Raw genomic sequence first — 16,169 nt, 5'->3', positions numbered from 1 at the left:
CCCCCAATATGCTTACTGGTAATTATTTATTAACAGTTTCTTACATAGTGCATCATATTCCGTTGCGCTTTACAAAAGGAGACAGTGATACAACAAACAGGGAATTTACAGACAGTCAAAATGCAGGAGGGCCCTGGGTCGCAAGCTTATAATCTATAGGTAATTCATTTTTGTTTTCTAAATTTCTCAATAAGAAACATTTGTCCTAGGGGTGTCATGAAAAAAAACTCTGGTACTCTAGTGCGCAATGATTCAAAAAAGTTTGGGAATCACTGACATATGCATAATATATCTTATGAAATGGTCAGTGAGGTGGGGATGGGCCGCTGTCAGTGAGGCAAGGATGGGCCGCTGTCATTGAGGCGGGGATGGGCCGCTGTCAGTGAGGCGGGGATGGGCCGCTGTCAGTGAGGCGGGGATGGGTCGCTGCCGCAGGGATCGGCCGCTGTCAGCGAGGCGGGGATGGGCCGCTGTCAGTGAGGCGGGGATGGGCCGCTGTCAGTGAGGCGGGGATGGGCCGCTGTCAGTGAGGCGGGGATGGGCCGCTGTCAGTAAGGCGGGGATGGGCCGCTGTCAGTGAGGCGGGGATGGGCCGCTGTCAGTGAGGCGGGGATGGGTCGCTGCCGCAGGGATCGGCCGCTGTCAGTGAGGTGGGGATGGGCCGCTGTCAGTGAGGCAGGGATAGGCCGCTGCCGCAGGGATCGGCCGCTGTCAGTAAGGTGATTATGGACTGCTGTCAGGGAGGAGCTTTGGGCTTGAGGCAGAGATGTGCTGCTGTCAGGGAGGAGGTGATAGGCTGGTGACAGGGAGGAAGGGATGTGCTGCTTTTCTCTAAATAGTTTCATAATACATACAGTATGTTAAGCGCAGTTGGCTATAAGCTTCTAACCTCTGTGGTGCTTTACAAATACATTTTAATGTACATGTGGATTTAAATGAAACACAATTCCATGTAGCGGTGTTATATGCTGATAGTGATAGACACTGTTCGATATTCAAATTAAAAATTTGTTGTTTAGATACGACTGCTGTGACCTGAATCATTGGCTGATGTGAGGTGACGTGATAATATTACATGGCAGTGACATAGGGAGTCAGGGTAAATGTAACTCAAATGCTGACAGCGTGCAGTGTGGAGAGAAGGAAAAGCAATGGCACAGCCTGGGAGGTCAGTGAGGGAAATATAGGAAAGAGAAAACTAATGTACCAGAAGAGGTAAGTAAAACACCAAAGTTGAGATATATATATATATATACGGTCCATTTTAAGTCTTGCAGAGCGTTAGTCCAGCAGGTCACATGTATGCTGTATGTAAACGGATAAATTGCAAAAAGATAAAGACAAATTAGTTTTTAGCAGTTATTAAAGGTGTAACCGATGTACATACCTTTCTATCTCATCCTTATCCTGCGCTTTAAGGAGCAGATTTATTTGTGAAGAAGAAAGAAAAGTGTACGGTGAAACATCTTCAGTGTCATTGGCCGAGATTTCTTCCTGTGCATAAGAAAGCCAACAAGTGTAACTATTATGGTAATGGTATCATACATATATAGGATTTCATGAACATATATTATTGTTATTATGCTTTATTTATATATCGCCCAATTACAGGGTACATAAACAAATCAGCAAAACAGTGACTTACAGTATATATACACACAATACTGTAAAAGCCCTGTTCTTGTTGATGAATGCATTGGGCAAAATATTTTTTAAGGTGCATACACACAGGGCATTTTTACCGAGCGTGTATGCACAGCGATAATGGTGAAAATCGCTCGGCTGAAAATCACTCAGTACACAAACACATTTTCCTGGTGGTGGACGGCTTTCCAAAGCAGGACGCTATGGAAAGCCATCCACACCGTCGTTTATCTGCTGGTAATTCCAGCAGATGAGCGGTGGCGGCCAGCAATGAAGAGGGAGCGTGCGTCAGCGGTCACCGCGGGCTGTACGAACTGAGCTGCTTTCAGCTAAAAATCACCCAGTGCGTATGGGCCTTTATCGTATCAAAAAGTGTATTTTATACACACAAGGTCCAGTTGTATCTAGGCCAATTTCCGCAAAGTAATGATGTTTGCTAATAAAAGGTGTAAAATAGAACTGGTCAAACTAAATATTCAGTCCAGATGGGTATTCCATGAAATGAAGCTTTTTATAATTGAATATGCTATCTCTTTCTATAAAGAAGTACTTTTATTATCATTGATGCACTCAGGTGACAGATGTTGTGCCCTCAGATGCAGTGGGTAAGAGATGTTATTAGAGAAGAACAGATGAAAGCTATTATAGAGACAGGTATGGAATCTCTTAGGAGGAATCCAGGTATCCACAAAGGTCTGAAATCCAGGACAAAATGAGAAGATAATTACTGCGGCTCTGTGATGATGTCACAGACAGGAATGATTATTTTACAGTCAGTGTCAGGGGTACTGTTCGGCAATTTTATAGCGATGGGAAATATTAAAAGTATAATAACAGGACTATATTTTATATATGTAACTTAGTATATATTTTACTTCAAGTGTCAGTAAACTAAATGGAAATCCATCAAATGGAACAGGGACGTTTTTAAGAGAGGAGGAGGCGTGAGTGCACCCTATTCTGGCCAGGACCCCTCCTCTCTGCCGGGAGGAGGGGTCCTGGCCAGTAGCATTTGTATATCTACAATTAAACGCACTGAAGTCATTCAGGTGCAGGATAGTTGTTCTACAAAGCAGCTGTCTCTGCAATCCACCTGCAGTTACACCACTAACCAGTAGTGGCATTACTTTACACTGCTGGATCTGACCCTGCAGTATTAGTGAACCAGCGAGACCCAGTTTCACACAAGCGCACAAAGCAAGCCACTAATGGCAGAGGAAACAGATTGGATCCCTCTTTGCAACCCAGTGTTCTATTTGCCTCCAGTAATAAACGGCATCCATAGGTTTCTGCAGGCAATCTAAGCAATCTTAATTCATGTTTGTATGTGGACACCGTTCTTAGAGCAATTAAGAGACATTTATGATCACACTTGTAGTAAAACTTAGGGGTCTTTTTACTAAGCCTTGGGTGGCGATAAAGTTGCTGGAGATAAAATATCAACCAACCAATCAGCTCCTAATTGTCATATTTTAAAAACAGTATAGTCTGAAATGGCAGTTAGGAGCTGAATGGTTTTGTAAATTGGGGATGGTTCTGGTTCACTCATTGTGGACTGAATTCAGCCCCTGCCCCGATGGTCTAGTTTGCGCATGTGCAATTCTGCTTATATGTAAAAACCTTGACTGCGAACAGCCTCAGCGAGTTAGACTGTCGCCGTGCCATTCAAAACGGGGAGGGAGGGACGGGGTGGTCGGGGGTGGTGGCGGTGCTGGCCATGGGAACGCCCAGTGTATCATGGGCATCTCCATGAAAACCCTGGGTGTTCCCATTGGAATGCGGGGGCGGGCAGCCGATGTCACATCTCGTCAGCGTCCCGGCGACCGCAAATATAAGACAGTCTCCACTCACTTATATTTGCAAAGGCCGGAGAAATCATTCAATGGTCGGCGACCATCGAATGATTTCTCCTGCTGAGGTGGCATGCAAAGGGGTGTGTTTTCGTAACACATCCTCTCGCTTGGGTGTGAGGGGATATTCTGCGTTTTTTCGGCAGAGCGGGTTGTCTGGGACTTGGTGAGCTGTGATCTTTGCAGCTTGCCGAGACAACCAGAATATGACCCATTTTCTCTATCCACGTTCTCTCTCTAAGACTTATTAAATAGACCCCAAAGTCACAGAGTGATTGACAGGACCGTTTAGGGGAGTTAACAGGAAGTGGGAACATCTGCATACTTTGGACTCCTTGAAGTGCTGGATGGCTAGTTGAAAGATCCTCTTCTCACCCGAAAAATACATTATTGGTCCATGGCTCGTTAGGGCACAAGTGCATTTTCTTTTCTTTTCTTTTTTTTAAACTTAATCTAGCATTGGATATCGAAATGCATCCTTTAATCTTTGCATTTCTAAAATATTTATATTAATCTATGGAAATCCATTTACTGTAATCGTACACTTATATACATTCATTATAACAGGAAAAGAGTAAAGAGATTAAAAATATATTAAGCTTCATTTCACATTTGTGAAGTACCATTTCCTTAAACATCTTTTTAATGCTGGGTAAAGCTTATAACTGGGGGTGGAATCAAGTTTCTAATTATATTATACCCACTCACACTTCACAGTCTGAAGCATTTACTCTGGATGAGCTGTTTGGGCTCTGCTTTCTCTATTTCCTCCACTGACCCAGCCTGACACTTCTGCTTATCATTGTAAACAGTACCATCTTAATGCTTAATGTATGGTTCCACTGGGCCCATACACTGGTGCGATTTGGCCTGATTTTTTCCGATTCTGACGCATTGGGCTGAGAAATCAGATGAAAAGTGTTCAAATCGCATGTGATTGACATCGTTGTCCTGTTCGCATCGGGACGGCGGTCAGACATGCTGCACAAAAGATACATCTGATCTGCAGGCGTCAGTGAACATTGCAGGTGTTTTTTAGCACCTGTTATGTATTGCATCATATTTCACTTGAACTTTCCCAGCAGCTCCCCAGGAGTCCTTTTACATGTGGTAAACCACACGTAAATATGGCAAATGGAGTGCCAAATCGAAAGTGCACACTACCGGGGAGCTGCCCGGGAAGTTCAAGGGAAATCAGGTCCGAAGTGTGCCTTACACAAGTCGGACCAATGTATGGGCACCTTTAGAGCACAGTTGATTGAGCCTGTTGTCTCTATAGCTTCTTAAGAGGCTGGCGAAGAATGCTGCCTGGCCTCTCTAATTAGTACACCCAATCAATATTACTTTACATGGGATAAAATTAATTTTGAGACGTTAAAATATTAAATGGGATTGATTGTACGAAGGGTAATCCGTATCTATATGTGTCTTTGTTACATCATTAACAATCACATCATGTGTTTCCCAAACTTTTTGAATCGCGGCACCCTAATTTATCATAATATTTTTCAAGGCACCCCTAGGCCAAACGTTTGTTACTGAGAGTTTCAGAAAAAATATTAAATTAAATAAGTTGTGATTAAATTGTATCCTTAGGTCCAGTTATATGGTGAGGAATATGATTCACTTCTGTTTACCCACACATTCTATAATTGGAAGCCATGAGCACTGATTTTGCCTATTTCATTGTCCATAAATAATTTTAATTGGTTCTGGACCACCAACCTAAGGCACCCCTGCAAGTGCTCCGAGGCACCCCAGGGAGCCTAGGCGCACAGTTTGGGAACTGCTGCTGTATATCATTATATATCACTTAAATAAAAAATGTATTGTTTTGTTTGTTGCTAAATAAACATTGTAAGTGGCATGCTCATCAAATAACTAGTCTTCTTAAAAACTAACCACAACCAGTAAGGGTGGCCATACACTAGGCAACGCATCGCATGCGATAACCCGGCTGCTCCCCAGCAGCTAGATCGCATGTGATGCATCATATGCGGTCATTTTGCATATGATGTATTGCATACAATCCCATTCACCGCTGGGACCTTTTGCAGCACTAACAATCTCTGGATCTGATCCCACGCGCACGGAACCACTTATAGGAATCATAAGTAAAACATAAAATTGAACACATTTGACACGATTTATCGGCCCGATGCATTGAAATCATATAATAAGTGCCCAAATCGTATCCATGTATGGGGGCCTTAATACCAGCTGCTGACATTAGGGTCCCAATTCTGGTTGGCTCTGTAAGCAGCAAAGATCGCAGGTTACCGAGCGCCCCCGCCGCCACTAATTCTCCTCGGTAACATGTGAGGGGATGTGTAACGAAAACACATCCGCTAGCATGCCTCCACTGCAGGAGAAATCATTTGATGGTCACCAACCGTCTAATGATTTCTCCTGCCGTGTTGGACTTATTTCTAACCACTGCCGATCCTTTCATCCATCTGGTGTGACCAGTCCACTCTCCCACTGACGTCCTGTTTTTCCTGATTCGTTGGGTCTCTCAATCTTTGGAATACCTGAATTATTTCTAATTATTCCAGCACAAAAGGAAGAAAATACGCCAAATAGGGAGGTTTGAGCTCTTGAAATTATAGGGCAACCCAGGACAATTGTTGTCACCCATCTCTGGACATACAGACCTTACCAGAAGATTACAATGGATGGTAATATATACAAATTAACATCATTAAAATGAAAGCCATACAATATGGAGACCTCAACAATACACCACATATCCCTGTGATATTTTATTATTATTGCTCGATTTTTATATATTTCTTTGTGATAGATGTACATCAATTAGTGTTATTAAGTATTAAATTACCTTTTTAATTGAGAACCGTCTTGTCTATATCATTGGAACAGCCAGCACTGGCACATTCTTTGTTTTTTACATGGCAAAATCAACCTTTTTTTTTTTATTTGTGTGTTTAAATCAGGGTTGCCGACTTTTGAAAGCTCCTCTCCGGGAGAAGCCCGGAGAGGAGACTTTCAGCAGGAGTTCAGGGGCGGGGCTTAAACATGCCATCATTAAGCCCCCATGAAGGAAATTGACTCCATTTGACTATCTCCGTGGAGGGGGCGGGGCTAAATGACGCGATTATGACACTTTAGCCCCGCCCCCTCCCTGGAGATCTGCAGGTACGGTAATTTAAACCCCATGGTCGGGGAGGGTGAGCCGCAATCAGGGGAGGGGGAGGGGGGGGCGGGGGTCCCCCAGAATCCGGGAGGGTAGGCAACCCTGGTTTAAATGATTGCCGCTTTCAAAAAAAATGGAAAAACTACCAAAATCTCTCACTTTCTGATTCTCATTAAAACAGTTTGTAATAATACACAGCCTTAAAGCATTTGGATAAGCACATAGTTACACTTAGAAAACATTACAATAAAAAAAAAGTATGACTTTTTGAGGGAAATTTACTAAGATGGGAGTTCTATTTCACATGGGATGTTGCTATGGTAACCAATCAGATACTATCTATTATCTTCTAGCGGGTGCTAAATAAATAAGTTGATTCTGATTGGTTGCCAATAGCAACATCCCATGTGAAATAGAACTTCCATATGAGTAAATGTCCCCCTTTGGAATTTATGCAACTAAAAGTCCCAGCTAGCTTGAAAGTCACAGGTTACAGATCGCATGCTTGGAGCCTGGCAATAATAACTTCGGGGTTTGCGTGTATTAGGATACCTAAACAAAATTAACTAAAGAAAAGAGTTTCCTAGCTTCATAAAACTTCTTCCAGCAAAGTCCGCACTACAGACTGTGTGGGGAACTGCAATCGGATGACATACCTGAGTATCATTCTCCTGAGACGCCATTTCCGAAAGTGAGCATTCTGTTGCCATGGTTCCCGCGCACGAGAGCTCACGTGACGGATCACGTGACAAAGTTTAATTGTGTCACGTCACTTGTCTCAAGGTCCGTTTAACTTTTAATTGCGCGCTGCTACTCAGCTGAGCTCAGCTGCTGCATCAATGTAGAAGGTTACTTTTAGGCTGGCTGCACTCAGAGTAACAGGATAGCAGCGCTATATGCACTAAGCTAATAAATCAGACTTTTTGCAGCACCTTGCTACAGCAAATCTTATGGTGTTTTTTTCCTCTTATTGGATGCTGCAAAAATTATCCACTATATGTCCACTATATATAATTGACTTTAGTGTTACATAACAACATGAGATGAGTAAAAAAAAAAATGTATTTTTTGTATTTACATGTAAATATAACTGGAATACATAAGAATGTCACATTAGTCTCCCAATAATGAATAACTTCAAAGGTACATATACTGATCAATATATATGGAAATAAGGGATTGTGGTCCACGTGATTATATTAAGGTCACTTTTAAAGGGACCAGCTGCAAAATAATTTCTCAGTATAACACAACAACTCTGAAGCTACAGTAGGTATGGCAATAAATCACCATAAACGCTGCACAATTCGCCATAAGATGATTCAATATATTGTTACATGTTTAATGTAACAACACCATACGCTCCAACATGACCCATCGCATTCGTTACACAATGCACTGCTCCTGAACTGGTAATATATGATTGCCATCAACTGTGCGGAACTAGGTAATTGACGAGAAGGGTTTTTCATCTCAGGTGACAGCACTCATACATTAAGAGGGAAGCCCAGGAACAGAGCATTGTGTACCGAATGCAATGGGTCATGTTGGAGGGTATGCAACACTGTTGGTGCAGGGCCGGATTAACATTGGGCCTGATGGAGCTACAGCTGCAGGCCCAGTCTCCAAGTCCCCAGACCCATTTTGTAGCTGTGGGCCAGGGCTTTCCAACGAGCTTAGCCCCGCGTCGCTAGCCCCTCTGGAACCAGAGATACCACCAGGCAAATCTGGAATGTTTTCCGTATAAAATAACATGAGACCCGCTAATTCCATGGCTGTCAGTTCCCCCTCGAGGTTAAACTCAGTCGAACCCAAATCGCTGGGCCTTCAATCTGATACCAGGCTGGTCCATATGGGTTCATTGGTTCTAGAGATATTGCGGGTAAACTGATTTTTTTAATTTCTGAAATGTAATTTCATGGCTGTTTATATTGTTTGAGGACAGATTTCTCTGGAATCAAATGACCCAGTTTCACGGGACCAAAATCATTCAAAGCCCACATGTAAATGGGTCAGTTGGTTCTGAAAATATAGTTTTGTGGCTAGCATAGGGTCAGTAACAGCCAACTTGTCCAGCTTCCTTGACTACAGAATTCAGCCCATGGTGAAAAAAACCAGATCATACACAAAAGACACCATAGCGGTAATTAACAAAATCAATTAAGTTAAATGGGAAGCACACTATCGATTAATAACGGCCGATGTTAAGGCTTTATATACGATTATTCAGCACCAAGACGGTTTAGAAGCCTTAAACTACCACCTTACATTAAATAATACACAGGAGAAAGAAATTTTTTTTATTCTTGATGGTACAAATATGGTATTAAGTAATAACTTCTTTTGGTACTCTGGTGAACACTATCTTCAGGTAGCGGGGACAGCGATGGGGGCCAAGCTGGCACCAGGGTATGCAAACCTATTCCTAGCCCACTGGGAAGATCAATCAGTGTGGACAGGACATGCCTGGGGTGCCAGTTTGGTCCTCTGGACCCGCTACATAGATGACGTCTTGTTCATCTGGAGCGGGGATGACGCATCTCTCACTTTGTTTTGTGACCATCTTAATGACAACAAACTCAATGTAGAACTTACGTTTACAGTGAGCAATATCGAGGTCAATTTTTTGGACCTCACAATTTATGTGGATAGGGATCAAATCAAAACTAAGAATTACATCAAACCAACAGATTGTAATGCGTACATAGGGTTTGAGAGCAACCATCACGCCAATTGGATCCGCAGTATCCCCAATAGCCAGTTTCAGAGGCTAAGGAGGAACTGCAGTGATATAGATGTCTTTGAGTCACAAGCGTTAGAGATGAAAAAAGATTTTATAGAAAAGGGCTACGATCTTCAAGCTGTTAATAGGGCTCTAGATAGATGTACCAATTTAGATAGAGCTGAAACACTAAAGAATAAAGAACCTACCAGCAATAAAACAAATGAAGAAATTTTATTCATTACAAAAATTTTCGTCTCAACATCACACAGTAGAAAAAATAATTAAGAAGCATTGGGGAATACTTATTAGAGACCCTGTCCTTAAAGAATTTTGGGTGAAAAACCTAGATTTGTATACAAAAGAGCGGACAATCTTAAAAGCCTACTTGTCAAGAGTGCTATACCCATAGATAAAAGGCCCTCCCGCATCACCTCTAAGGGATTCTACAGATGCGGGCAATGCAATATCTGCAAAGCCTGCAAAACTGAAAGTAAAATAACCAGTTATAGATCCAAGGTTACTAACATGGAATATGAAATTAAAGACTTCATTACCTGTGGGTCAAAAAATGTAGTATACCTTTTGGAATGTGTATGCGGGTTACAATATGTAGGTTGTACTGGCCGTATGCTAAAGGAGAGGTTAACTGAGCATACCCGCAACATAAAAAAAGGGTACGATCTACATAGTGTGTCGATGCACTTTAAGGATAAGCATGCTTGTGATATAAAATTCCTCAAATCCTTTTGTGGTATAAAATTATGCAACAAAAATTGGAGGACACGCAATGCGGAGAGTGATCTGGCAAGATTAGAGATGAGAACAATTTTTGACCTCAGAACGCTCTCCCCCAACGGTCTTAACTTAGACTTTGAATGTAAATGTTTTTTATGATGTCTTTTTTATTATGTCGACTCTATGGTTTTATACTAATCATGTACATTCCTTTCTGTCTTTGTTTTCCCTATCTCCAATGCCTGGCAAGTTGATTTAAATACCGGCTTGTAGAGAGTTAGGCGATACATAATGAAATATTTTATGCTCTTTTCTTACCATGTTTTAGAGTTTTTTATGATATGTACTAAACTGAGATTCTAGTTTTTTATGATATGTATTAAACAGAGATTTTAGTATTTTTTAAATAATTTTTTATCATTGTATTAACTTCATCTGCTTGTTTAAATTGTATCCAGCATGTTAATGAGTAGGTAGTTGTGTGTAATAATACAAGCCGGGCTAGGTTTTGCTTATTGGTCGACAGACATCATGTGATCAACAAGCCTCCCTTTAAAAGAAGCCCGGGAAGGATAGCGGCATATCTTGATAAAGGAAAACATCTTCCGAAACGCGTTGATGCCGACCCCATTGAAGGAAGGACAGAGACACAGATCAGAGGACTGAAGCCGCAGCGTCTGCAGCGCTGCCCGCCGGCTCATCTGACATCCGTCCCGCCGTGTCCTTTTCTTCACACTACCTGTTCCCGTGTACATTACCCCCGCTTTTACCTGTATGTCTGGAGAATAAATAGTTTTTACCTGCAGAGGAGTGGAGCGTTTGGTGTAAAGAACCTGTTACGTGCACGCGTGACAGAAAGCTAAAGTAAGTCTGTCTCCAATTTCCTGTGTACAGACGTGGGGATTCTTGAAGTTGTACAGATACTGTTACGTGCATGCGGGTCAGAACTTGAAAGTAAGTGTCTGTCGTTAGGGGATATTTCTGATCCCACCTGCCTTTCAAGTTACTGCCACCTGCATACATCTTTGGGATGTTCAGAAGTAGGATTTATGCTGTTTGTCACATCCAATTGAACTCTCCCATTACAACTCAGCGCTGGTTTCATTCACATCTTTTCTATTTTCCATGGTTCCTGAGTTGGGGAAGTTGATGGTCCCCTGAATTGAACCAGCTGCTCGTTATTCAATTAACATCTACATCTGCGCCAGATTAGGAGTATTTTGTTTTTTGCCTAGATTGTTTAAAGTGTGTGTGGGGGGCTTGTTTTCTCTCCACCTCACACCAGGAAATGCAGGGACTAGGCTGGTGTAAAAGGGGCCAGCCCAGGAATGTCCCTGCATGATTCTGGAACCATATTCTCGGGTAAGTCCCTGCATTTTCTGGTGTGAAAGGGGTATTATTTCAAATATCCGGGACCTGCAGTGCTCTAAATACAGCCTTGAAGCCCCCTGCTCTCTGCTTAGCTGTCAATGGCTGTCATTTCTGCCCGGTGGCCGCTGTCCCCCAGTTACCGCGAGCATGTATTCCCCCTTGGCAATGAGCATGTAATCCAAGATGGCAATGAGCATGGAAACCCTGGCAATGAGCATGGAACCCCTGGCAATGAGCATGTAGGTAAGCAGCACTTATGTAGCATCATTTTTAATAGGCATTATGGTGTTTGGCATGATACATAGTGGAATGCCCCAGTTTATGAAGCATATTGTGCATTATTGCTCAATCTGTTTGGTATAGTGTGTATTTTGGCTCAATCCATTTGGCAAAATGGGAATTTTGCCTTAATATGTGAGGCATAACGTGAATTTTGACTCAATCTGTGTGCCATAGTGTGAATTTTGGCTCATTCCATGTGGTATAATGTGTAAGAGGCAAGTACAGTATAAGGGGGTTAATATTGTGTTGCATGATTTGTATAAGGGGTATATGGTGTGGTAAACTTAGGTGACCACATAAAAGGTGCTGACATATTGTCTACCAAGTTTCGGCTTTCAGTATTTTTTTTATGACTGGAGTGCCGCCTCACCCCGCAAGTATCTTAGGACATTGGCATCCTGTGAGTGCACCTTTGGAGGGCACCCTGCAATATATCTCCATGCATTTTTCCTATGCCAGCCCCCTGCCTTTTCCAGGCATATATAATTAGTTGAAAGTATTTACACAAATACAGACACACCCATGAGCAGACACCTAAACAGAACACTGGTCACGCCACCCACATTATTAGGTGCTGGCCACAAACCCTATTATTGCGCATAATAGGCCCTTGATCATTTTCAGCTCCGGGCCCATTTAGACCTTAATCTGGCACTGCGTTTGGTGGAATTATCACATGAGATGCATTTTGTCAGATGGGACAATGCAATGCAAAGTGTGGAAATGATAGGTGTACACACTATACAGTGGTCTCTCAGACTGGTCAAAGCCAGTTGCATCAGTACCTAAGGTGACACCGTGTGTTGGCAGTCATGCTGTCTGTACGCTGAAGGGGCATACCAGCAAAAAGCGAGGCGGCCTCGCAGCCACTCCTGGGTCCAAGAGGAGCGGGTTGCCCTGGGAACCAGTAAGTCTGCAGTTCCTACTCCTACAGTGTAACAGGAGCGACGTCAGGGGCTGGCTGGCAACTTTTAGCCTGGGGGGCAAGTCCAGAGCACCGGCCCATAAGTAACAGTGCATCGTTAAATTGAGTTTTTTTGTTTAAAAAATATGTATTAATAAAAAAAGATTAGGCCTGGGGTTGATTATACTGTAGATACTTGAATGAGCTCAGCTGTCACTTGCAGCACAACAGCCACACATAAGCAAGTTTCACTGACTATGATATGGCCTATGCACAGCAGCACGGCCGTATCCGTTTGCTTTGTACAGATGTACCGCCGCTCATCCAGCGCCGGGGCTCGCCAGACCACCTCCATTAGTGAGTGGCGCTACATCTGACTGGTGGGGGAATGCAGTGGGGACCGGCAGCGAGGTGGCGGTGACCCGGGGGAGCCCCCCCCAAAATAACACATTGCCGTTAGTGGGTGGAGAATAATTCAGTAAGAGGGCAGAGCTAAGATCGTGACCCATGGTCAAAAACAAAACTTAAAACATTTGCCCCTTCAGAGGTGAGGTGGGTGGCGGCTGAGGGTTGGGAAAAAAAACCTACTCCCTCTATATAATAACAGGACACCAAAAGCTGCTCATCATCTATAATAATACCAGGGCACTACAGGCTGCTCCCCTGCATAAAAAGAACAGGACAGCACAGGCTGCTCCCCCTGTATAAAAAAAGAATAGGACAGTACAAGCTGTTCGCCCTGTATCAAAAGAATAGGACACCACAGGCTGCTTCCCCTGTATAAAAAGAATAGGACACCACAGGCTGCTCCCCCTGTATAAAAATAACAGGTCACCACAGGCTGCACCCCCTGTATAATAATAATAATAGCAGGTCACCACAGGCTGCTCCCCCTGTATAATAATAATAGGTCACCACAGGCTGCTCCCCCTCTATAATATAATAATAACAACAACAACAGGTCACCACAGGCTGCTCCCCCTGTATAATAATAATAATAATAACAGGTTACCACAGGCTGCTCCCCCTGTATAATAATAACAGGTCACCACAGGCTGCTCCCCCTGTATAATAATAATAATAACATGTCACCACAGGCTGCTCCTCCTGTATAATAATAACAGGTCACCACAGGCTGCTCCTCCTGTATATTAATAACAGGTCACCACAGGCTGCTCCCCCTGTATAATAATAACAGGTCACCACAGGCTGCTCCCCCTGTATAATACTAACAGGTCACCACAGGCTGCTCCCCTTGTATAATACTAACAGGTCACCACAGGCTGCTCCTCCTGTATAATAATAATAACAGGTCACCACAGGCTGCTCCCCCTGTATAATACTAACAGGTCACCACAGGCTGCTCCTCCTGTATAATAATAATAATAACAGGTCACCACAGGCTGCTCCTCCTGTATAATAATAACAGCTCCTCCTGTATAATAATAATAACAGGTCAACACAGGCTGCTCCTCCTGTATATTAATAACAGGTCTGTATATTAATAACAGGTCACCACAGGCTGCTCCCCCTGTATAATAATAACAGGTCACCACAGGCTGCTCCCCCTGTATAATACTAACAGGTCACCACAGGCTGCTCCCCCTGTATAATAATAATAACAGGTCACCACAGGCTGCTGCTCCTGTATAATAATAGGTCACCACAGGCTGCTGTTCCTGTATAATAATAGGTCACCACAGGCTGCTCCTCCTGTATATTAATAACAGGTCACCCCAGGCTGCTCCCCCTGTATAATAATATAACAGGTCACCCCAGGCTGCTCCCCCTGTATAATAATATAACAGGTCACCCCAGGCTGCTCCCCCTGTATAATAATATAACAGGTCACCACAGGCTGCTCCCCCTGTATAATAATAATAATAATAATAACAACAACAACAGGTAATCCCAGGCTGCTCCCCCTGTATAATAATAACAGGTCACCACAGGCTGCTCCCCCTGTATAATAATAATAACAACAACAGGTCATCCCAGGCTGCTCCCCCTGTATAATAATAACAGGTCACCACAGGCTGCTCCCCCTGTATAATAATAATAGCAGGTCACCCCAGGCTGCTCCCCCTGTATAATAATAATAGGTCACCACAGGCTGCTCCCCCTGTATAATATAACAGGTCACCCCAGGCTGCTCCTCCTATATAATAATAACAGGTCACCACAGGCTGCTCCCCCTGCATAATAATGGCAGGACACCAATCTCACCGCAAATTTTCTAGTCTCCATGGCTGAACTGCACTTCTTTGGCTCCTGCCTCTCTGCCCTTCTTTTCTGTGCCGCAGCCACATCCTCCGCTCGCCATCCTCCGCCGGCCATCCTCCGCCCGCCAGCTCTTCCTCCATGTTAGATCAGACGCATGGGTAGGCGGCGGCATCCTGTTACTAAGTCACTGCCAGGAGGCCCTCCCCTAATGACGCCGGACATGTCCTCAAGCAGGAGGATGGCGGCCATGTTCTGGTAGCCGCGGCCATGTATTGAAGGCCGCGGCTGGCGCCGTTTACAGAATGAAAGAGGGGTGAGCAATATGCTGGTGCTGGACCACCGGGCGGCCCGCAGCAGTATGTGACAGAATGGCCCAGGGGCCACATGGCACCCTGCCCCCAGGCCCAGCCCGCCCCTGAGCCACGTGCTGCACAAAATGTTACAGTGCAGCACGTGGCTCCTGTCACTCAGTTGGAGTTGGCACTGTGGTGTTACCAGGCAGCCGAGAGGTATGCCAGCCCTAGGTAAAAATGTTGGGGCGTGGCCTAATCTCGGGAGGCCACACACATGCTTTAGGTGTGTGCTGCCCAGAAGGGGTGGAGGGGGAAGGAGGGGTCGGACCAGGGCCCCCACTGGGCCCCTCCAGCAAGCCCTCCTCCTACCTCCAATCTATGTCTTCACAGCTCACTCTGTCCATACCCATGAAGTTTGAAAGTTTAACAGAAAGTATGATTTTGGTTTCACTTTCTGTTAAGGAGTAATTTGGTCCGTCAAGAGGCCTCTAGTGATCACTGGCGGTTTTCATCTCAAAAAGGTGAAGAGGACTTAGCCTTTTTTAATGTAGTTATAGTGGGCCTGATTCGGAGATTTACATCAAGCCCATATTTATGGAAATCTATAAAGATCAATGATCACAAGTGCAGATTTGGTCCTTCTACAATGCAGCAGAAGCCACATTACACTGTTGTTTGGGAGCAGCATCTGGAAGAGTTCCAGAAATGGGAGAGTTCCAGCCACTGGCTTTAACATGTCTTTGCCAGTGGCTTCCAGCCACTTACTTCAACTTGTCTTTGTTCAAAACATGTTGAAGCCAGTGGCTGGACCTTGCATGTAGCGTCTTATTTGCCTCAAGGACTCTTAAGACCCCCAAATTATGGACTGCTCCCTCTTTCCCCCTCCAGGACCTAGACTGCTTATCTGGGCATGACAGTTAGTTGCTGGTTGGCTGGTACTTTATCACTATACAGTGTGTCTCCATCCAATTATTGGTACATGTGGCCC

The 16,169-nt window shown here is 44.0% G+C and overlaps 1 protein-coding gene across 1 annotated transcript in view; it reads right to left on the bottom strand.

Annotated features, from left to right (window-relative positions):
- Nucleotides 1-7,388, bottom strand: part of CABCOCO1 (ciliary associated calcium binding coiled-coil 1) — a 95,131-nt gene extending 87,743 nt beyond the window's left edge. The window contains exons 1-2 of the mRNA XM_083145593.1: nucleotides 7,305-7,388; nucleotides 1,388-1,494 (exon numbers count right to left, since the gene is read on the bottom strand). Coding sequence (XP_083001719.1) covers nucleotides 1,388-1,494; nucleotides 7,305-7,358 — 161 coding nt within the window. The 5' untranslated portion in view covers nucleotides 7,359-7,388. The remainder of the gene's footprint in view (nucleotides 1-1,387; nucleotides 1,495-7,304) is intronic.
- Nucleotides 7,389-16,169: the final 8,781 nt, after the last annotated feature.

Source organism: Crinia signifera, chromosome 6 (assembly GCF_055691185.1).
Source record: "Crinia signifera chromosome 6, ASM5569118v1, whole genome shotgun sequence".
Lineage (NCBI taxonomy): Eukaryota > Metazoa > Chordata > Amphibia > Anura > Myobatrachidae > Crinia > Crinia signifera.
This window is presented reverse-complemented; position numbering and strand designations above follow the sequence as displayed.